Genomic DNA, 23,700 nt, shown 5'->3' on the forward strand with positions numbered 1-23,700 from the left:
AACCTACTTTATGTTTCTCAAATCACCGATCACGGTTGTAGTGTCTCCTTCACATTTGACTGATGCTTAATACAGGATCTTTAGTCCGAAAAGCAGATTGGAAAAGGCCATAGAGAAGGAGACCTCTATTACATGGATCGGCTAATTATCCAAAAAAAAAACTTTGTCTCAATGTACAAAAGTTTGATATAATTTTGTGGCATTAACTAAGACATTCTAGTATTATTAAATTATTCAATGTATCTCATTTGAGAAAGTTTTATAATGAAAAAATTCAATGTATTGATTGTATTCTTGCCAAAATGAAAGCAATTTCTTATCAAGAGAGAACTTTTCCCGCTTCAAAGCCTCTATAATTAATACATTATGATGTCTGGGGTCCTTCTCCAGTAATGTCTAAATGTGGATATAAATATTACATTATTTTTGTTGATGATTATTCTCGATTTGCATGGATCTACTTTCTTAGGCACAAACATGAAGTATTTAAAAACTTCAAAAAAAATCATAAATTAGTAACAAATCTTCTCAAAACCAACATTTTTATTTTTTGTTCTGATTCAGTGGGAGAATATATGTCAAATGACTTTAAAAAATATTTGAACACAAATGAAATTTTTCATCAAAGGTCATGTGCCAACACACCACAAAAGAATGGCTTAGCTCAAAGAAAACATAGGCATATAATAGAAACTCCTAGGACCTTGCTTATTTCCAAAGGTGTTCCAAAACATTTTTGGCAAAAGTTGCCCTCACTGTTGTTTGCCTTATAAATTGACTTTCATCTTCAAATCTCCAAATCTTCAAAATATCTCACCTTATGAAAAACTTTACAAAAATTCTCCTAAATATTTTAGGCTAAGAACTTTTGGATGTAAGTGTTTTATGCTCACCAATAAAAATGATAAGTTATCTCCAAGGGTCATTCCCTATGTATTTCTTGGGTATGGTGAGAGTAAAACAGGGTTTAGATGCTATGGTTTTGAAAATACTAAACTGCATGTTTTAAGAAATGTTATTTTCTTGGAACAAGAAATTTTTTTTGATAAAAATATGCCTAAGAGAGAAGATGAATATATGTTTTTAGAATTAGATTCTAAAAGTGATAATGATTTGATGAAGGATGAGAATTTTGTTAATAATAATGAACCTCAAACACATGCTCCATGTGGTCACGATCACTCTCAAATTATTCAATATAAAAGAAGACAAGATAGATATCATCCTAATTCCTTAGAAAAATATTCCAACCTAGAAGAAGGAGAAACTAGAAACATTAAGCATTAAGAAAGACTGCATAAAGTTTCCGATAGATTTGTGTCATATGACTCCTTTGCCCCTCAATATAAAGTCTGTCTAACGAAAATCTTCTCCTACTTTGAACCAGCTTCATATAATCAAGCCAAAGATTATCCTGAATGGAGAGATACCATGATGCAATGGAGATGATGGTAGCGTGACACCAGTCAACTGATTGTAATGACCCAACTTTTTAGGTCGAACGATGCCCAGAAATGGAGAGGAATACCCAGTGGAAATCAGTGGGCCTATTTTCTTTTATTTGCAATAATGGATTCAATAAACAAAAGACAGGAGGCTGAATGATAAAGTTACGTAAACAAATGCAATAAGGAATAAAACAATGGGTAAAGGTAAAGAAAAGGAATCTGCTGAACAATAAGGCAGCAGAGAAATCTGTAATTTGTCCCCCACGAAACCCTAGGAGAGGGTTTTTTAAAGACTGTTGTTGGACCCGAGTCGCGGGTCCAGCCTTGGACCCAAATCGCAATCCGGGTCGGCTTCAATCGGCTGCTGGCTCTATGATGTTCGAACTGGACCACGCCTGGAGTAGGTGCGCAAGGGTACATCCCTGCGTCGTGGCTCCGTACCTGCGATGGGATCGGACACGTGGGTCCGATCGTCTGCCCTTTGTGGTGGATCGGGTGGCACGATGGATCCAATCGGGTCCTGTCCTGCATCATTCTCCCCTGGTTGGGAAGAAAATCGGCTCTGACGACTTGTCTCCACAGTAAGCATATAGATCAGACACATTGAAAATAGACAAAATATGTCAATCGTCGGGCAACTCAAGGAGGTAGGCATTCAAACCCAATCGCCATAGGACCTTAAAAGGTTTATACTTCTTAGGACTCAACTTGCCATAGGTGCCTACGGGAAAACGCTCGGGACGCAAGTAAACCCAAACTAGCTGACTGACTTGAAACTGGACATCGCGGCGACTTTGATCTACGAAAGCTTTGTAGGCCTCGTAGCTTTCAACAAGTTTGGCTCGAACCTGTCTGTGGATATCACGCATATATTCTATGGCATCAAATGCGTCTGAGGCCAGGTCTGGGATATCGGACACAGGGGCTAGGTTAACGACATGGGTGGGTGACCGACCATAAACCACTTGGAACGGGGATTTTCCTGTCGACCAGTTAATGGAATTGTTATATGTGAATTCGGCTTGAGGCAATACGAAGTCCCAAGTTTTGACATTCTCCCCCACTAGACTCCGTAACAGGTTTCCTAAGGTGCGGTTGACAACTTCGGTTTGGCCATCTGTTTGAGGGTGATATGCACTACTGAACTGAAGCTTGGTCTTCAATAAAGCCCATAGTGATTTCCAAAAATGGCTCATAAAGCGCGTGTCACGATCGAAGGTGATCATGCGGGGTAACTCACGGAAACGGGCGACGTCCTTGAAGTAGTAGGAAGCTACTAATGAGGGGTCAGTGGTTCATTTACACGGGACGAAAATAGCCATTTTGGAGAACCGGTAAACAACGACTAGAATTGAGTCAAAACGACGTGGAGTTCTGGGAAGGCCCACGATAAAGTCCATGAATACGTGCTCCCACGGTTGCCCAGGGATGGGTAACGGAGTATACATACCATTATTCTGACGATGACCCTTAGACATTTGACACACATGACAACCTTGAATAAACTTGACAACGTCTTTGCGCATTTTGGGCCAAAAGTATCGTTCATCTAACAGAGCGAACGTCTTATCATGTCCAAAATGCCCAGCTAACCCTCCCTCATGTAACTCGGAAATCAACTGAAGCCTTAGGGAAAAATTAGGTACACATAACTTGTTCTCACGAAAAAGATAACCATTATGAATACTAAAACGATGGTCGATGGTGCGATCCGAGGAAATACACCCTTCCCAGACTTGCTGGAAATCAGGGTCTGTCGGGTATAACTCCTTGCATTGTTCGAACCCAATAACTTGCACTGACATAGTCATCAGAAGGCTGTTTTTCCTACTAAGAGCGCCAGCCACCTTGTTCAGAGTACCCGATTGATGATGAATCGTGAAGGTGTACTCTTGCAGAAAGCTGACCCACTTGGCATGACGAGCACTTAGCTTCTTCTGACCATTCAGGTACTTCAATGCCTCATGATCTGTGTACAAAACAAACTCCTTATAAATGAGATAATGCCTCCAATGACGAAGGGCTTGTATCACGGCATAGAACTCCACATCATAAGTGGAATACTGGCACCTGGCCTGAGTCAACTTTTCACTAAAGAAAGCAACAGGTCGGCGGTTCTGACTCAGGACGGCGCCAATTCCCACTTTAGAGGCATCGCACTCAACCTCAAAGACTGCATTGAAATCAGGGAGAGCTAAGATAGGAGCACTAGTCATCCTTTCTTTGATGATCGTAAAAGCTTTTCCAGCAGCAGGCGTCCAATGGAAACTAGTACCCTTTAGGCACTCTGTGATAGGGCCATGAGGGTGCTAAAGTTTCTCACGAAACGTCGGTAAAAAGTAGCTAACCCATGGAAACTACGGATCTCTCCTATAGTCTTTGGGGTAGGCCAATCGACAATCGCACGAACTTTTGTGGGATCTGCCTTAACTCCTTCAGATGACACAATAAAACCTAAGAACACAACACTAGACGTCATAAACTCACACTTTTTCGCATTGACATACAGGTTCTCTCTCCTCATAATTTCTAAGACCTGACGCAGGTGACTCAAGTGATCGGACAAAGACGAACTATAAATCAAAATATCATCAAAATAGACAACGACAAACTTCCTTATACACGAACGCAACACTTGGGTCATCATGTTCATGAAAGTACTTGGAGCATTGGATAACCCAAACGGCATGACTAACCACTCATACAGCCCATCACGTGTCTTGAATGCCATTTTCCACTCATCCCCCTCCCATATACGAATCTGGTGATACCCGCTTTTTAGATCGATTTTGAAAAAAATGGAAGCACCAGATAACATATCAAACATATCATCCAGATGGGGAATGAGAAAACGATATTTGACCGTGATGTGATTGATCGCACGACTATCAACACACATACGCATGGACCCATCTTTCTTAGGAGTGAGCAGGGCGGGTACTGCACAAGGGCTAACGCTCTCGCGAATAAACCCCTTTTTCAGTAAGTCCTGAACCTGTCTCAATAACTCGGCATGCTCAGAAGGGTTCATGCGATAGGCGGGAAGGTTGGGGAGACTCGATCCCGGCACAAAATCAATGGCGTGTTGGACTACCCTCGTCGAAAGTAATCCATCAGGCAGGTCATCTAGCATAATATCGCGAAACTCCTCTATAAGAGGGGCAACGTCCGCAGGAATGGTCTCAAATGAGCTAATCAACGACTTTGCCACCAGGGCATAACAATAGCCATCTTCCTGACAATGGTCTAAGAAAGGCCGGTACGAGAGGCCCGTGAGCCTCGGAACCCGCTCAGGCTTATCCACGGTGGAAAAACTGATCTCCTTGATAGGGAAAAAGACAATCTTATGACCCTTAACAAGGAAAGAATATGTGTTCTTGCGCCCATCATGAATGGTTTTGCGATCAAACTGCCAAGGACGACCCAAAAGAATGTGACACGCATTCATGGGGGCTACATCATGTTAAAATGTAAAACTATACATATATGTATATATAATAATATTATATTATTATATATATATATATAAATACATTTTTAATTTCTTTCTTTTCTGTATTTTTTTTCCTTTATTTTTATTTTTTGTCTTTATGTCATCTAGTTCAGTTTGAACTAGAATGACTGTTGCTAGTCAAGTCCTGTCCAGACTTGACTAGCAATAGAGCTGTTGGACTGACACAGTCCAACAGCTCTTAATAGAGCTGTTGGACTGACACATTCCAACAGCTCTAAATAGAGCTGTTGGACTGTGCCCAACAGCTCTATTGAGTCCTCTTTCAGCTGTGTATATAAAGGGGTGCAGCCCCTCTTGTATTTCACTCCAATGCTTCTTAAGCAATTGGTTTTTCATATCAATAAAGAATACATTTTTATTTTTATTTTGTTTCCAGTTATACCCTTTTTAAGGGTTATGCTTTAGTGTCATTCTTGACACTTGCTCTTGTTAATCAAAGCTCGTGTTTCGAAGATCCCCATTTCATTTCATGGTATCAGAGCCGCGGAAGTACTAAATCTTAAGGAAAAGCTGCCTCGGTTTCCGTGCCCGTTTGCAAAAGTGTTCGCCACTTGAAGAGAAGTGTTTTATCACTTCATTGGAGAAGATTTCACATCTTGTTGTATTGTTTTTTTTTTCTTTCTTTCTCATTTTCCTTCTTGTTTCTCTTCTATCCCTATTCTTTCTCTCCTTGTAATCGATGGATGACAATGATAAAGTCACCATCATGCCTATGAAACTAAGCGATACGAACTATGTAACATGGGCTTCAATCATGAAGCACCATATATGGGGAAAAGGCTTATGGGGGATTGTGGATGGTTCCGATTCGGAACCTAAGCTATCTCTTACTAAAAAGGAGGGAGATAAAGACGTCCCTCTATCGGAAGAAGAGAAAATCAAGGTTATTGCCTCATACGAGAAGAAATGGAAAGAATGGAGAATATCTCATGCGAAGATAATGTCATGGCTTATCAATAGCGTTGACATTAAAAAATGCTCAAGTCTTGCCAAATTTGATCATGCCGATAAGGCATGGGAATACCTTAAGAATATGTATTCCCTTAAAGATATTGCACACGTGTGCAACCTCCAAGAAAAAGTTCGAATGATGACACAAGGAGACAAAACTATTCGTGAATATTACAATGGGTTGTCCGAACTTTGGGAAGAACTTTCCCTTTTAGAACCAAAGTGGCATTGTGCCGAAGACATCGAGCTTCGTCAGAAACAACTCGATGTTGAACATTTTTACCAGTTTATCACTGGATTAAGGCCGGAATTTGAAACCACTAAATCGGCCCTACTTCACCGGGGAAAAATTCCTTCTATTGTTGAAACTATTGAAGAGTTAACAATGGAAGAAAATCGTCTCCGGAAAGGTTCTTTAAAAATTGAAGATGATTCCGTTTTAGCCGTGTCTAGACCAGGGAATCATGTTCGATCATATAGGCCTCCTCACTTTAACCGACAAAATGGTGACTATGATAAGAAGAAAGTTATTTGTCATCACTGTCATGAACCGGGACACTACAGGCTACAATGTCCCAAACTTAAGGAGCTGAGAGAAAAAAGAGCTGCAATTGCTGGATCGGAGCCTAAAGATCAGGATGCACCAGTTTCCCTGGCCCAACTAATGGAGATCCTTCAGCCTCTCATCAAAGGTGCCTCTTCCTCATCTGAAGCTTCAACCGGCGCAGCAGCCTCATCTTTTTCTGATTTAGGTAAAATTTCTTGGCTTCTTGACTCTGGTGCATCTTTTCATATGACCCCAAATAATCAAAGTCTATCCAAATGTGTTAAAAATAAAACAAGTGTGTCAAAGGTCTTTACTGCTGATGGGACTTCTCTTGAAATAGAAGGAATAGGAGATTTTGAAAAAATTTATAAAACAAAAAAATTTTTTATTCCAGAAATTAGACATGTTCCCAAATTAAATTTAAATCTTTTATCTGTATCTCAAATTTCTGATTATGGGTGTAATATTTCTTTTTCTTCTCATGGTTGTTGGGTACAGGATCGCCAGTCAGGCAAGCTGATTGGGGAAGGCCATAGAGAAGGAGGACTCTATTACATGGATTTTTTGGAAATGCCGAAGAAAGCTTTTTGTTATAATATTCAAAATATAGAGTTGGAACTGTGGCATAAGAGACTTGGTCACCCACATATAGCCAAAATCCAACATTTTCCAAATCTAGGGAAATTTTGTAACTCTGAATCATTTGATTGTAAAGATTGTATTCTCGGCAAAATGAAAAGATTACCATTTCAGAACAGAACCTTTTTCTCTTCAAGACCACTTGAATTAATACACTCGGATGTTTGGGGTCCTGCACCAGTAATTTCTAAAGGAGGATTTGTTTACTATGTTATTTTTGTCGATGATTTCTCCCGACATACGTGGATGTACTTTCTCAAACATAAGTCTGAAGTATTTTCATACTTTCAAACTTTTCATAATATGGTAAACAAATTTCAAAATGATATTACTATTTTTCGCACAGATTCAGGGGGAGAGTTTTTATCCACAGATTTTCAAAATTATCTTAAATTGCATGGCATCACACATCAAAGATCTTGTCCTTATACACCTCAACAAAATGGATTGGCAGAACGAAAACATCACCATATTATAGAAACCACTAGAACTTTATTAATAGCAAATCAAGTCCCTAAAGACTTTTGGGCAGAAGCTGCCTTAACTGCCACCTATCTCATTAATAGGATGCCATCTTCTTCGTTACAAAATATCACTCCCATTGAAAAACTTATGAACATTTCTCCAGACTACTCTAGATTAAGAATATTTAGGTGCAAATGTTTCATATTTACTGACAAAAATGATAAACTTTCCCCTCGTGCGATTCCCTGTGCTTTTTTAGGATATGCTGAAAACCAGAAAGGTTATAGATGTTTTGACTTCAAAAATAATAAACTATATGTGTCTAGAAATGTTTCCTTTCTTGAAAAGGAGAGCTTCTTTGATTTTAGAAAATTAAAAGACGTCACTGAGTACTCCTTTTTGCTAGATCTAACATCAATATCTGATGAATATGACCTTGATTGTAACTTTGATGATGATCCAAGAATTATTGATCTTAATGTTGAAAATGAAGAAGTTCATAGAGATACTAGTATTCAATATTCCAGGCGACAAGAGTCTAATACTCCATGTGCACTTGAGAAATATTCTAACATTCCAACTAGACAATCATCCCGAATCTCGAGGCCTCCAGAAAAGTTTGTATCATACGAGTCTTTCTCACCCACATATAGGGCAGTTATTGCATTAATTCACTCATATGAAGAACCATCCACATATTTTCAAGCAAAAAATGATATCAAATGGATAGAAGCCATGAAAGTTGAATTAGATGCACTTGAAAAGGCTTCTACATGGAATATTCAAGATCTTCCTCCAGGGAAGAAAACTATAGGATGTCGATGGGTTTATAAAATTAAAACCAAGAGTGATGGTACTCTTGAAAGATATAAAGCCCGTTTAGTAGCCAAAGGTTATGCTCAAGAATATGGGATTGATTATGAAGAAACCTTTGCTCCGGTGGCTCGTATGACTACTGTCCGAACCTTAATTGCCTTAGCTTCTATCAAAAAATGGTCTATTTTTCAAATGGATGTCAAAAATGCTTTTTTAAATGGAAAGCTAGTTGAAGAAGTATATATGGAACCCCCTCCTGGTCTAAGTATTCCTAAGGGTAAAGTCCTTCGCTTAGAAAAAGCTCTTTATGGACTTAAACAAGCACCAAAAGCTTGGTATGATAGGTTTAGTCGTGTTATGATTGATATTGGTTTTCAATTCTGTTTAACTGACACTGCTTTGTTTATTAAGAATTCTGATGCAGGGATCATTGTGCTTCTTCTCTATGTGGATGATATGATCATCACCGGAAGCGATAAACAGGGAGTTGAAACAATCAAAACACTTCTTAAATCTCATTTTGAAATGACTGATTTGGGCTTGTTGAGATATTTTTTAGGCATTGAAGTTGCTTATTCTCCTAGAGGATATTTATTATCTCAGACTAAATTTGCTTTTGATATTGTTTTCAGGTCTGGTATTACTGATGATAAGAAAGTTGACACTCCAGAAGTTGTTAATGTTAAAATGAAGATTGATGATGGAGAACTTCTTGCAGACCCTACTCGTTACAGACAGCTTGTCGGGGCACTTTCCTATCTATCCATTACCAGACCAGATATAGCACATGCTGTTCATACAGCAAGTCAATTTCAACATGCTCCTACTTCTGTTCATATGGGAGCAGTCATGCGTATTATCAGATACATCAAGTCCTCTCTTTCACGAGGACTTTTCTTATCTTCCTCCTCTTCTCTTGATTTAATTGCATATACTGATGCTGATTGGGGAGGTGATCCCAATAACAGACACTCAACCACTGGCTTTTGTGTCTTTTTAGGGGAATCATTAATCTCGTGGAGGTGTAAAAAGCAGCAGAAGGTATCTCTCTCATCCACCGAAGCTGAATACAGAGCCATGGCAACCACGACCATGGAAGTAGTTTGGCTCCGACGACTGCTTGCTGACATGGGAGTTGAAGCAACAAAGGCTTCACAAATGTGTTGTGACAACAAAAGTGCGATCTACATTGCCAGTAACAGAACATTCCACGAACGCACCAAACACATCAAAATGGATTGTCACTACGTCAGAGAGGAATATCTACACGGGATAATTGATCTGCCATATGTCACTTCAGAATATCAGTTAGCAGACCTCTTTACAAAGCCTCTCGCTGCTCCCCGATTTCACTTTCTCTTAGACAAACTTTCGCTCATTGTACCGTAAGTTTGAGGGGGAGTGTTAAAATGTAAAACTGTACATATATGTATATATAATAATATTATATTATTATTATATATATATATATAAATACATTTTTAATTTCTTTCTTTTCTGTATTTTTTTTCCTTTATTTTTATTTTTTGTCTTTATGTCATCTAGTTCAGTTTGAACTAGAATGACTGTTGCTAGTCAAGTCCTGTCCAGACTTGACTAGCAATAGAGCTGTTGGACTGTGCCCAACAGCTCTATTGAGTCCTCTTTCAGCTGTGTATATAAAGGGGTGCAGCCCCTCTTGTATTTCACTCCAATGCTTCTTAAGCAATTGGTTTTTCATATCAATAAAGAATACATTTTTATTTTTATTTTGTTTCCAGTTATACCCTTTTTAAGGGTTATGCTTTAGTGTCATTCTTGACACTTGCTCTTGTTAATCAAAGCTCGTGTTTCGAAGATCCCCATTTCATTTCACATCACACCATACCTCGTCGTGGTAATGCTCCCCCATAGAGAATCGAACTAAACAACGTTGGGTGATGGGAACCTCGTTCCCTTTCTTGAACCACGCCATCTTGTATGGTTGGGACAATTTCTCGGTGTTCAGGTTCAAGGTAGAAACAACGCCCTCGGACACCATATTCTCACAAGCACCGGTGTCGATAATAACGTCACATGCGTAACCCTCACAATTGCACCTAGTTCTAAAAATGTTGTTCTGCAACCATTGCGCAGGGGTCGACTCGCGGGGTGCAGTCAGAACATGACGGATGGACAATAAATTTTCGACGTTGTCGTCGAACTCTACGATTTCCCTCTCATCCTCATCCTCGACTAAAGACTCACTCTCACTTTCGGATGCTGACTCCACAATACCTTTAACAAGATGGGTGTTCTTGCTCACGGTGGGACACTTAGATACAACATGTCCTAACTCCTGACACCTAAAACAACGAATGGTCGACTCACTAGGTTTGGCTTTAGACCGGGTATGGAAGGTTGGTCCTGACTGGTCAGGTTTGTTAGGATCTGCTCTAGGCTTTGAGTCCTCCTTTCTAGAGGAGCTTGCTCCCCTGGTTGGGAAACTCAACTTAGATCGACTGGATGGTTCACTACGGGAGGTCCCATATTCCTGCCTCCTTTTCAGCTTTTCATCAACATTCATGGCATAACTGCTTGCCTGATCTAATGTCTCGACAGTGATACAACTAAAATCATCAGAGATAGCAGGACGGAGACCAGAAATGTACCTCGTGACCTGCTGACGGGCGGTTTCCTCGATATGCACACGCAGGGAAAGACGATGGAACTCCGCAGTGTATTCCACCACAGTTCGGGTGCCTTGACGCAGGGTCAGGTACTCCTTCTAGGCTCTCTCAGCATGATCTGAAGGCACGAATTTTGACTGCATCAATCTTTGCATCTCCTCCCACGATTGTACGCGCTCGAGTCCCTGCCACTCTCTCGACCGCTGCAACTCCACCCACCATGTCTGTGCTAAGCCTCTCAGCCGAGTAGACGCTAGGGAGACACGACGGTGCTCAGCGACTGTGTGGTAGTCGAAAAAGAACTGCACGACATAAGACCAGTCGAAGAACTGCTCCGCATCGAATCGCCCCGCAAACTCCGGAAGATCCAGCTTCACCCCATAAGTGGAGGGGTTCTCCGGTGCTCTCTGTTGGCGAGCCTCCACCATTCCTGCAGGATACTCGTTCTAGAAAATGTCGTTGTCCCGTACTGCTTCATCGCCCTCTGTGCAGTACTGCTCGCCTGGATGCTGTCGAACTCCACCGATGGGTGGTCGGCGCTCAGGTCGCGCTGATCCCTGTTGAATCTGCCATGGCCTGGCTAGCCCGCGGGTGGGGGCCATCTGTAGCTGGCTTTGTTGCATCGGGATGTAAGGGGGTCGTACTAAAGGTGGACGGGTTTGTTGGATCTCGGGCTCTATGTGGGTAGGAACGGGGTAAAACGGGTTTGGGTTATGACAAGGGTGTTGGACCTGGGTTTGGATCGGTAATGGATTAATGGGTTGGTTTGGGTTCGGGTATCTAGTTGGGTTGGTATAGGACTGAGATGATTCGCCCGACTGGATATGGATCGGGCCTAATCCTAAACTATTCGTCGGACCCAGATTTGGATAGGTTGGATCGGGAATTGAGTTGTGGGGGTAAAAGGCGTGGTTTGAACTCAATCCACGATCCATACGATTATGGGTCTGGTTTTGACCCGGCTCAAAATCAAACTGGAGCTCCGCCCGGGTCCGATACAAGTTCGGGTCGGTATAGGATCCATTTTGGGGTTCAAAATTAACGGGTTGGGTCGGATTCGTAAGAAACTGCAAACTGAACCCAACTGGGTAGGCTGGATAGGAGGGTGTGAGACCCGGACCTGCTCCCGAGAACCCAAAGGGTGGTCCTCGATAACCGGGTCTGGACCCAATTAACATAGGGTCTTGACCGAACCCTGAGAGGTCAGGCCCAATCCAAGCAAAATCAGCCCCCCGAACCTGCGGGTGGGTTGCGATATTACTCCCGTGCACAGGTGCTGGGAAGGTCGACAGACCCTCCCCAGCCCGGGCTAAGTCTGGTGTGTCGGCTGCCTGACCAGGTGGCACGGTCGGGCCACACGGGTCGTGCCCACCCTGCAGCCCCTGCTGCGTGGGTCGGTGCCAGGCAGGCGCACCCAAACTGCGGTTGGGGAGCCCCGCTTCAGTCTGGTCCGGCATCATGCTCGGGCCACGCATGCTGTGCCTGACCTGCAGCCCCTGCTGCATGGGTCGGTGCCAGGCAGGTGCACCCAAATTGCCACTGGGACCCCCCTCTTCCCCCAACCGAGTGGTTACCTCGCCACAGGGCATCATCAGTACCTCGGGGTGGGGCGACACGAGGTCGGCGTACCTGTGCAGCTCCCTCCCTGTGTTTTATGGTGGTGCGGCAGTCTGAACAGTTGGTTGGGCTGGATCGTCAGCCACCGCTTCAACGAGGACGACAGTGATGCCGCCCCTAATCGGATCCATTCGCTGTGTAGAAGGCGTAGGTGTCGTGGTCGGTGATTCGATCCTCGCAACCCTATTTTCGACCCCATCAAGTCGTGATATTCCGACCACGTCCCGACTAATACGCAACACGTTCTCTTGCATCTTCGTCATCATTTCCATCATCCGCAGCATCGGATCTGCGTTGCCGGTATCCTCCTGCTCGATCACCGTCGTCGAATCGCCCCTTACCTCCAAAGCCATCTTGCGAACGAGGGGAAAGGCGCTGACTCTGATGCAGTGGAGATGCTGGTAGCGTGACACCAGTCGACTAATTGTAATGACCCAACTTTTTAGGTCGAACGATACCCAGAAATGGAGAGAAATACCCACTGGAAAACAGTGGGCCTGTTTTCTTTTATTTGCAATAATGGATTCAATAAACAAAAGACAGTAGGTTGAATGATAAAGTTACGTAAACAAATGCAATAAGGAATAAAACAATGGGTAAAGGCAAAGAAAAGGAATCCACTGAACAATAAGGTTGCTGCCAAAGAAATCTGTAATTTGTCCCCCACGAAACCCTGGGAGAGGGTTTTTTAAAGACTATTGTTGGACCCGGGTTGCGGGTCCAGGCTTGGACCCAAATCGTAATCTGGGTCGGCTTCAATCGGCTGTTGGCTCTGTGATGTTCGAACTGGACCACGCCTGGAGTAGGTGCGCAAGGGTACATCCCTGCGTCGTGGCTCCGTACCTGCGATGGGATCAAACACGTGGGTCCGATCGTCTGCCCTTTGTGGTGGATCGGGTGGCACGATGGATCCAATCGGGTCCTGCCCTGCATCATACCATGAGTTAAGAAATAAAAGCATTAGAAAAATCCAAGACCTGGGAATGAACCAACTTACCATATGGGTGGAAAATAATAGGTTGTAGATGAGTCTTCGAGGTAAAAACTAAGAGTGACGGAACCTTAAAAAGACACAAAGCTCGGTTAGTAGCCAAAGGATGCTTACAAGAATATGAGATAGATTACGATGAGACCTTTGTCCCTATAGCTAGAATGACCACTGTTAGGACTCTCATAGTTGTTGCTGCTATTAGGAAATGACCTATCTACCAAATAGATGTCAAAAATTTCTTCCGTAATGGCGAATTGAAAGAAGTTTATATGGATTTACTACCTGGGTATGAGGTTCCACTTGGAAAAGTCCTTCATCTTAAAATGGCCATGTATGGACTCAAACAAGCACTAAATGCCTGGTATGATCACTTCAGTTATGTTATGATTAATCTTGAATATTCTTCATGTTATACTGACATTGTTTCATTTGTTAAGTGATCTGATGCAGGTATTATGATTTTGCTTCTCTATGTTGATGACATGATCATAGCTGTAAGAGACAAACAAGGAGTAAATTATATTAAGTATATATTCAAAAAAATGTTTGAAATGACTAATATAGGCTTTCTTAGATTTTTCTTAGGGATTAAGGTGGCCTATTCTCCCAGAGGATATTTATTAACCCAATCTATGTTTGCTATAAAGATGATTGATAGGTCTGGAATCACTGACGAAAAAAGAGTGGACACTCTTGAAGTCATCAATTCAAAGATGAAAATAGATGATGAAACTCCATTGGACGACCCCACTCCATATCGACAAATGATCAGTGTTTAACATATTTGACTACTAGCAGACCAGATATGTCTCATGCAGTACACACGGCCAGTCAATTTCAACACTCCTGCCTCTGCTCATATGAGTGTTGTTATGTGTATTGTTAGATATTTAAGAAATTTTGTTTCTAAAGGATTATTGTTATCTTTCTCTTTCCCTCTTGAATTAATTGCATATTCTGACTCTGACTGCATAGAAGATCCTAATGATAGACGCTCCACCACTGGTTTTTGTGTTTTTTTGGTGATTCATTGGTGTCTTGAAAATGCAAAAAGCATTAGAAGGTATATTTATCTTCAACAAAAGTCGAGTATCATACTATAGCAACCACAACATCAGAGATTGTATGGTTGAGACTTGAGACGCCTTCTAGAAGACATGGGAGTATCATTGACGACACCATCAAGATTATGTTGTGACAATAAGAGTGCAATTTACATTATTGGGAATCATATCTTTCATAAGTGCACTAAGCACATTGAGATGGATTGTCATTACGTTAGAGAAGAATTCTTGAAGAAGACTATTTTGTTGCCACATGTATCATCAAAATATCAGCTTGCGGACTTCTTCACCAAAGCTCTGTGTCTTCCCTACGGTTTCATATTTTGTTAAACAAACTTTCGGTGATCACACCACAAGTTTGAGGGAGAGTGTTAATGTGTTAATATATGTATATATATACACATATATATTTATGTACATATGATATATAAGGGTATTTTAGTCTTTTTACTATGCAAGGCATAGTGGTCATTGTATATGTATTTTTTCTGTATTTATTTTTTTATTATGTAAATTATATATTAGGTAAGGGCATTTAGGTAAATGGATAAAAGATCCCTTGGGGAGATTTAGAGCCTCTCTATTGTGTATATAAAGTGGTTCAACCCCCTTCTTTATGTATGCTTTCTCAAGGCATTTGCCTCTAATAAAATTCATATTTTTATATGTGAGTTGTGCCCAAGGGTGGAGCTACATACTGGCCAAGGTTGGCGAGTGCCCACCCTGACCAGGAAATCCCCAATAAAAGGGTTTTTTGTCAGGGTGGGTAGTGCCCAACCTGACCCGAATGTTGTGCCCTTCCCTCCCCGCCCCCCCAACCTCTCTCTCTCTCTCTCTCTCTCTCTCTCTCTCTCTCTCTCTATATATATATATATATATATATATATATATATGTGTGTGTGTGTGTGTGTGTGTGTGTGTGTGTGTCCCCACCCTAACTTGGATTTCTAACTCCGCCCCTGGTTGTGCCCATAACTGGCTTATTTGTGTTCTCTTTATTGACCCATAAGTGGTCATTGTATTTGTGCTCGTCCGTAAGTGGCATCCGCTCAACTCTTGGTGTTTTGTGACACCTTCAGCATACATGGACCAGCCAACTCAGTAGGATTTGATAACCATTAGCCAATCCTTTCTGATCCTTCCACCTACCATCCTTCTCTCCACATATTTCCTTTTGTCTGCACCTTCTACTGATAAATTTCTCTCTAGAGCCTGAACAAAAATAAAAGAAGACAATTGAGCTTGGTCACTCTCTACAAGGAGAACTGAACAGACAACGAAATAATGGAGTTTGTTGGAATGATAAAAACTTCAATGAGTCTGGGTAGCCAGCTTCTAATGCCATCAATATCATATAATAGATTTCAGAAGCATCACCAAATTCAAAAAAGGATGACAAAAGGCAGGTACTCTCAGGGTTTGCAAATTCTTCTTGCACCTCTGCCAGGTAAACTGTCTCCATAGTGTAGGATGACTGACCCACTCAAAGATATTAAATTATTGGGCCTTCTGCTTCCCTTATAACAATCTTTTGTGCCCTTGGACATGGAAACTAATTCTATCAACTAACTCGGTAAAAACATTCTAATCAAGTTCAAGAAAAAAAAGATATTTTGATTTCAACAATGAAAGAATATGTATGTGTGTGTGCACGTGTGTATGTATAAATGTATGCACACACACATGTATGAAAATTTTAACCAAGAAATAGATGCTGCATGGATCCCAACAATACTCAATGGTAGGATATGAGCAACCTCATGATATGTAAATATCTATAATCATATGATTTTAAGATGATTAATTCTGAGGAACTAAATGAAAATTGTCAAGTATCAAGGATGCAATGAAATGACCTCTAACTGCCTCAGTGTGTCAAGTAGAATGTAGTGTTTCTGCTGAAGAGACCTTAATTTATCTTGCAAATCAGAAAGCTCTGTCAGCATAATAGACTCACAATCTCTAATAATTGCCTCACTTAGCCCTTCCTGGAGCAAACGGCATCGCAGCTTGTCAGTTGAAACAGTAATTTCCTCAGGAGACAGATCATTGTTTGTAATCGCTCGAGGGAAAAGTTCCTTTGCAGTTGACAGCGCCTCAATCCATGAGGTTCGATCCTCTCGAGATTCACACCTCAAGTGAACTGTCTTTGTACCAGAGAATATATAGAGTCTTTTATCATCGGACTTGCTGCCCCGAATGGAAGAAACCTAAAACCCAAAAATAGATCGGTCACTTGGCAAACAAAAAGGCATTAAGACTAGAGACTGGCAAATATCATTTTCTATAATCCATTAAGAGCAATGGATGTCTCATATGCAAAACAAACATAAACTAACTTTGTACAAATTGAATGATAATGGAAACCATAGTTACAACATTTCCACTATATTATCAATGTCACAGACAAATGAAGCAGATGATGTTAGTCCAACCAAAAAAAAAAAAAAAGATCCCATGCAACAATTTCATATTGATTATTCAATGTAGGAGCAAAATTTCCACTGGGAAAGCAGAAAAGAATGTCATGAGCATTGTAATATTGGTTATAAATTCCTTATCCCCAGCTAGGAAAGTAAAGCTCATTAGAGGGCTCAAGATACACAACATTATGGACAGACTCCACATACATTATGGACATAGTTTCCACATGATGATCGCCCATTGGTTTCTAACTTCCTGCAGATGCTCGAGAATGTTGATGAAGATAACCTTGATGAAAGAACATTATAAACTTTGGGAGATAAAATTTGTGGTCATTCAATCTAGGTACAGTCATGGTAGTTCTTCAAGTAGATTCTCAAGAACCTACCACATCTGAAACACCTCTGCCTCAGGCCAAGAACCATTTAATCTCAATTTTCTCATTGCACTTAAAAAAGGTAAGAGACTTTGTACCTCAAATCCACCCCTCATTTTGCTTCCTATCATAATGTGTCCTAAGCCTATAAAGCTGTGTATTGCTACATGCTTAAGACCATGAAGGATGCTTTGATGAATCAGGTGAAAGATACATGACAAATAAAATGTGGATACCTTGAAGAAGCATGAGACGTGGGAGAACACTAATTTTCCTAAAGGGAAAAGGCTCATAAGAAGCAAGTATTTATAGTGAAGGATCAATTATAAAGTGAAGGCAGTCATTAATGGCTAAAGAATACACATGGATTACGGAGTTCGTTATAATGAAACATTTGATCATGTTCATCTCAATTCTACTAACACTGCTACCCCTTGCTGCACATAAGTGTTGGTCACTTTACAATTATATGTGAAAACTGCATTTCTCCATGAAGAGCGGAATGAAATAGTACGCATGATGAAACCTTAGGTTTCATAGTTGAAAGGAATGAAAAGGTTTGGCAACTAAAGGAGGCAATTTATGAACTAAAAACAATCTGCTAAAGCTTGGTCTGACAAATTTAGAAAGGTCATCATCAACTTTGGGCAGAAGAGAAGCACACCTAATCATACTGTTTGTGAAACATGGAAAGAAGGCTTGCATTTAGATTGTATATGTAGATGACATCATTGCAACAAATGCTGAATCAAGGAAATGACAAGCTCCAAAAAATGTCTGCAATGAGTTGCTGATAACAGAGACTTGAGAGAGCTATATTGTTCCCCTGGGATAGATGTAGTTCAATCCAGAAAAAGGAATTATGATGTTACAAAGAAGATCTGCATTTGATTTGCTTAAGGAAACCAATAATGTTAGCAAGTAAAGCTATGGACACACCAATAGAACAAAAGAATTTATGGTAGTTAAGAAGCACAAGAAACTTGAAGATGATGGAAGATACAAAACATTACTCGGAAAGCTCATCTACTCAACAATTGTTAAACCAACTATAGAGTACATTGTGGTTATGCAAGTCAAACTTAGACTCCTGAAGTATTTGAAGGGGTGTCTAGGAAAAGAAATTCTACATACAAATTGATGGATGTTTTGATGTTGAAGTGTTTAGAAAAGCTGATTGGATGGGTTCCTTAGAGGATAGGAGACAGACTTTAGGATATTATGCGTTTGTAGGTAGCTAATCTCATCAGTTAAATGAGCAAGAAGCATGATGTAGTCGCTAAGCCAACTACCGAGGTAAAAATAAGACCATGGCTCATGGAGCATGTGATGTGTTATGGCTAAAATGGTTCTTGAGGACCTAACATGACTATGAAGCTTTTTGTGAGCCCTAATACAGATAGCCACATTGCATCCAGTCCAATTGATCACGAGAGAACAAAACATATCGATGTTGTTTGTCATCTCACCTGTCAAAAGATTGAAGAAGGAACAGTTTGAAGACCTCATGTAAGGTTCAAGGATGAATTAGGATGGGAGAAGTTTCTTTTTCCAAGTTTTGGTTGAGGCCCGACAAAAAAAAATTATGACCTCAAATACTAGATATTTTTTCACCAGATTACCCACCCATTCAAGAAGAGAAATTTAGACCCTCCAGTGGCCGAATGCTTATATCTATAAAGTTTCCCCTTTCATTTGATAGGTAAATAGATGCAAGAATATGGATTAATCGCATCGAACTTGTATACCATTTTTTGTGGAAGAGCATAGGAGCCTGCCAGCTTGTCTTGCCAAACACAAAGAGAGAGAGAGAGATTCATGCTTAACATTTGCTACCTCAACAAGCATCTAAGCTATTATTTGAGAAAAATCAACCAGCAATTAAACTACTAGTTAATGTATGGATTCCAGTTGCAAATTCAATATCATATAACAAGGAATGGTGGACTGCACCATTTTTCTAGTTAAGCCCAATATCACATCTACCATAAACCAAGTGGAGTTATTCATTTATGTACATGTAGCATATGCACAAAAGTCTTCAAAGAAAATTTTTGTGGATATATAACTTCAGATGTGCTATACTATCCAAAAGACCTTCAAGTGTGTTATAATACAATAAAAGAATTATTCAAAAGAGAGCCCTTTGTCATATCACCTACTAGAAACCACAACCAATTAGCAACATGAATCTCAATCAACATATGCATTTGTAATCATCATTGATTATGTAAATAACAACCAATGGAAACTCACAATTTGAAGATAGAATTGATTCACTTAGACTTCCTCCCATCCTTGCCCTAACAACTAAAATTTCCTAAAGAATATCAGATTTCATTGATCCTAAAGACAGCATTAAATCGGTGACTAGTGGCATATGTGCTACTCCTGTTTGAACTTAAGATTCACTGATCCTTTGGTAATCCTTCCTCATATCTAGTTCAAGCAGCCCCAACATTATTTTAACTGTCCAATGGATGAAGTCAACCCAGAATGGGCCTAAACACTAAGAAAGATCATGTTCAAGGCTCTCAAGAATGCCATTGTCCTTATTAGGGATCACCACTCACCCCTTGTTGTTTAATTGAAGCAGAGATAGGTGGTCATGCAAAACTCGCATTTTATTATACGATAAGATATGAGCTTAGATAATATCATATGGTCACAGTGGAATGTTTCTTAGTTTAATCTTGACTAACACACAACTGTTCCTCCTCTACAAGGTTAATATTTTTCAATGTCTAATCTCCAATAAGTGGATCACAACCCCATAGATTGCTAAGCCAGGGAATAGTATGCATCATGGATTCAAATGTCTTTCCCTCTCAAAAAAAAACGGATTTTTCCAACCAGGGATTACTCAAATGTTCTACAGATGTGAAGGCCCATGTGATGAATAAACCTACTGTAGCTATCCTATAGGTGTTTAAAAGTTAAGCATCCTTGACATTGGTGCCTAAGCTTGGCAGTTGACACCATAGGTGGAGAATATTCGAGCATATAGAGAACTTACCAAAGATCAGTCCGGTTTTGGTAAAAGCAGTGTCACATAACTAGATTCTCTACTTCACTGGCACGTACCCTAGAACTTTTTACAATAAGGGAGTGTTTGATGGCACGGTAAAAAAAACTTGCATGATGTTTTTCACATGTTTTCAGTTACATATCAAATTCTGTAAAAAATTTGCCCCATCACTTTGTGTTTTGGGGGAGTAAATATACCCAAAAATAGGGAATCTAACCATTGGAAAAAAAGTGCATATTTTATCTGCATATCAAGCGCGACCTAACAGCAAGTCAGTAGAAGCCTGTGTCACATAGGTATGGATGTCCCTATTTGACACAACAAGGTCATTTTCCAAGACAGGTGCAAGGGTGCAGAGTCTGCAGACATACACACATGGGGCTGATAAAATGATCTGAAAGAGATGAGCTTCGCTTATTCATCTTGTTTAGGGTAGTACCATAACAAGAGCATTCAAACAGCCGCCAGAATACCCCAACCAACAGTTCTACATCATTGTATGTGCTATAAAGGACCAATGTTGTATATGTATTTCTTTTTAACGAGCCATATATACTTATTTACCGAGACAGAGAGTTCATATTCCTTTTGAACAGCAGATCTTTTACTGCAAGCGATCTCAGTTAGTTCACCAAAAGAAGACAAAAAAGAAGTACAATAAGAATGGAAGACGAAATAAACTTATGAGTAACTAATCCATTGGCATATATGCCATAGAAAACAAATGTCATGCCATAGAAAGCAAATGTTAGGAGATGTGTATGTGTTGATTGAGATCTCCATACAAAACACAGCAACAACAATGTAGGTGGGATCCGTTGGACATAGACCCAATTTTTTTCCATTGATCTCTTATCCATTTTTTGCTAGTTTCAACTATAACATGCCATAGATTTTTTCCCACATCAGTTTTTTATGATACAACCACATGTTCATTCAAAAGAAAGCTGTAAGAAAACGTACCTGGAAATATGCATGATGATTTCCAAGCGAAGGTCCTCACCATGAAATCGGTAAAATTTAAGCATGGCATATAGCACATAAGTAATCTAAATGCTTAGTAGCGAATATATCAAAAAAAGGCGATAAACATAATGCATCACCTTCCATTCGAGTTGACAAAAAAAACAACCAGGTTTTCTGATGTCGATGTCTGTAATGGAAAATGTAAGATGCCCATGTTATGGAGAAAACTGCGAACCATTTTGCTTTGTGTTTCAGCCATAGTTACCAGAGCAAGAAGTGATGCCCAAATTGTGAAGCATGAAGCATTTTGGAAGCATAAGGGAAAATGTGTAAGAATCATAATAGAAGCCAGTAGGAAGTGGCATAAAAAATAAATGAATACCGAAATTTTCATTCAAGTGCAGTTTTTTAGCCTTTTGCCTAAAAACTACCATCATATATAGGTTCTGTATAATAAAAGCATTAATTTTTGAGAAGTAGAGTTATTCTAACATGAAAAAGGGCGCACCCTACCATCAAGAAAGTTCGATTGAGTACTAAAAAATGCAAGCTTTTCTTTTTTTCTTTTCCGATAATCCAAGCTTCCTCATTATTTGGAAGTCAGCTTCTCATAAAATTTCAGGAGCGTAAAAGAAGCGCATGGTTTCACCCTTCTACCCTATGGTTTTAGCATTAGCATTAGCATTAGCAAATCAATTCAATGACGCATTGCATGAACATCGAGGGAAGAGAAGAAGAACAAGAAACTAAATCAACAAACTATCTATGTCTAGCAGCTAACCTTCAAGTGAATCTCCCCAAATGGCTTCCTCTTCTTCGCGGCGATCGATCGCACGCCATTGCCCCAACTCGCCTTCCTCATATGCCTGACGGACTCCTCGCCTATCACGCGAACACCCTTCTCCGTCTCCTCGCTCACGGAGATCTTATCCGGCCCGTGGATCTTGTAATACGAAAGAACCCCGTCCTCGAGAACGAACCACCGCGCTCTCCATCCCTTCCCATAGTTCACCCATTTGTACAGTATCCCCGCCACATCCCGGCCTTCCATCGCAACCACATCCGGCAGCGCCACCATCGCAGACGTAGACGCCGTCTCCTTCGTCCGGCACGAATCGTGTCCGTTCTCCGAGCAACTGACATTGCTAAAAGACTGAGAGCAAGCGCCACCGCCGTGCCTGCCGCCGCTGTTAACGCTCAGGTTCGAATTCCGGCCACACCTGAGGCCGGGATCTTCCAGCAAGCCGTCTCTTGCAGCAACGACCGCGGCCGAGTCGCTCCGCTGGCGGTCGAGGGAAACAGGCGCGATACAGCACAGAGGATTCATCATTCATCCCCCAGCGATCAAAGAGCAACCCTTGAAAGGAAAGCCGAAAGAAGCTCAGTTCGCAGTCAGTCTCCTCAGTTTTTCCAGAAGATCAATCGAAATCCTGCAACACAAGAAGCAGCAGAAGCCCCAGCCACTCGTCGGCGATCGGCGGAGAAGAGCATTTCTCTTGCCGTGGCAAAGAAGACGAGGACGGGGGTGAAGAAAGGGATCAAGAAAAGCTTCTGTCACTGACATAACATCGGCGGCAGGTGGAACGGTGGTGGAGATTCCAAGGAGGAGAAAATAAAAAACACACCCAAAGCAGTTATTACAATTACCCACCGTGTAGTATCGAAGGATTAGTGAAGGGAGAGATGGAGATGGATCACGCAGCGCCAGATCTCATTGAATGACAAGCCCAACATGCAACAGTAGTCGACACTCTGTAATCATGTTCCTCCTACACTCCACTCTCTACAGTACTCGCCACTCAATAGTCAATACCCTTTTTTTTTTATAAATTTCTCAATTATTTTGTCCCATTTGAGATTGATTACAGTTACAGGAGCATGTAGGGACGGCACTGGACCGAAGCGATGGCAGGAACAAGGTCATCGCTGTCCTTCATCCTGGATCCAAATGAGACGGGACGGGACGGGACGGGACGGGACGGGGTGGGACGGGGCGGGGCTCCTATTTCTCTCAGTTCACTACCATTCTTTTAAGAAAAAGAGAAAGGTTTACTAATGACGATCGGGGACAGAGTGAAGCAGGATCAGGTGAGACAGGGAAGCTTGTCCATCTCCGTTATGATTTTAATTTTCATCTCCGTTTCCATTCCGTTTTATGTCCTCCGTTTTCAGCCCTGTTTCCCGATCCACTGCCATTCCTAACTGC

General features: G+C 40.9%; 1 protein-coding gene across 1 annotated transcript in view; it reads right to left on the reverse strand.

Moving 5' to 3' along the window:
* Positions 1-23,295, reverse strand: part of LOC149811672 (oxysterol-binding protein-related protein 1D-like) — a 36,188-nt gene extending 12,893 nt beyond the window's left edge. Inside the window, exons 1-2 of the mRNA XM_089992709.1 lie at positions 22,276-23,295; positions 16,557-16,910 (exon numbers count right to left, since the gene is read on the reverse strand). Coding sequence (XP_089848835.1) covers positions 16,557-16,910; positions 22,276-22,824 — 903 coding nt within the window. The 5' untranslated portion in view covers positions 22,825-23,295. The remainder of the gene's footprint in view (positions 1-16,556; positions 16,911-22,275) is intronic.
* Positions 23,296-23,700: the final 405 nt, after the last annotated feature.

The sequence above is a fragment of the Nuphar pumila genome, chromosome 17 (genome assembly GCF_984573655.1).
Source record: "Nuphar pumila chromosome 17, dmNupPumi1.hap1.1, whole genome shotgun sequence".
Lineage (NCBI taxonomy): Eukaryota > Viridiplantae > Streptophyta > Magnoliopsida > Nymphaeales > Nymphaeaceae > Nuphar > Nuphar pumila.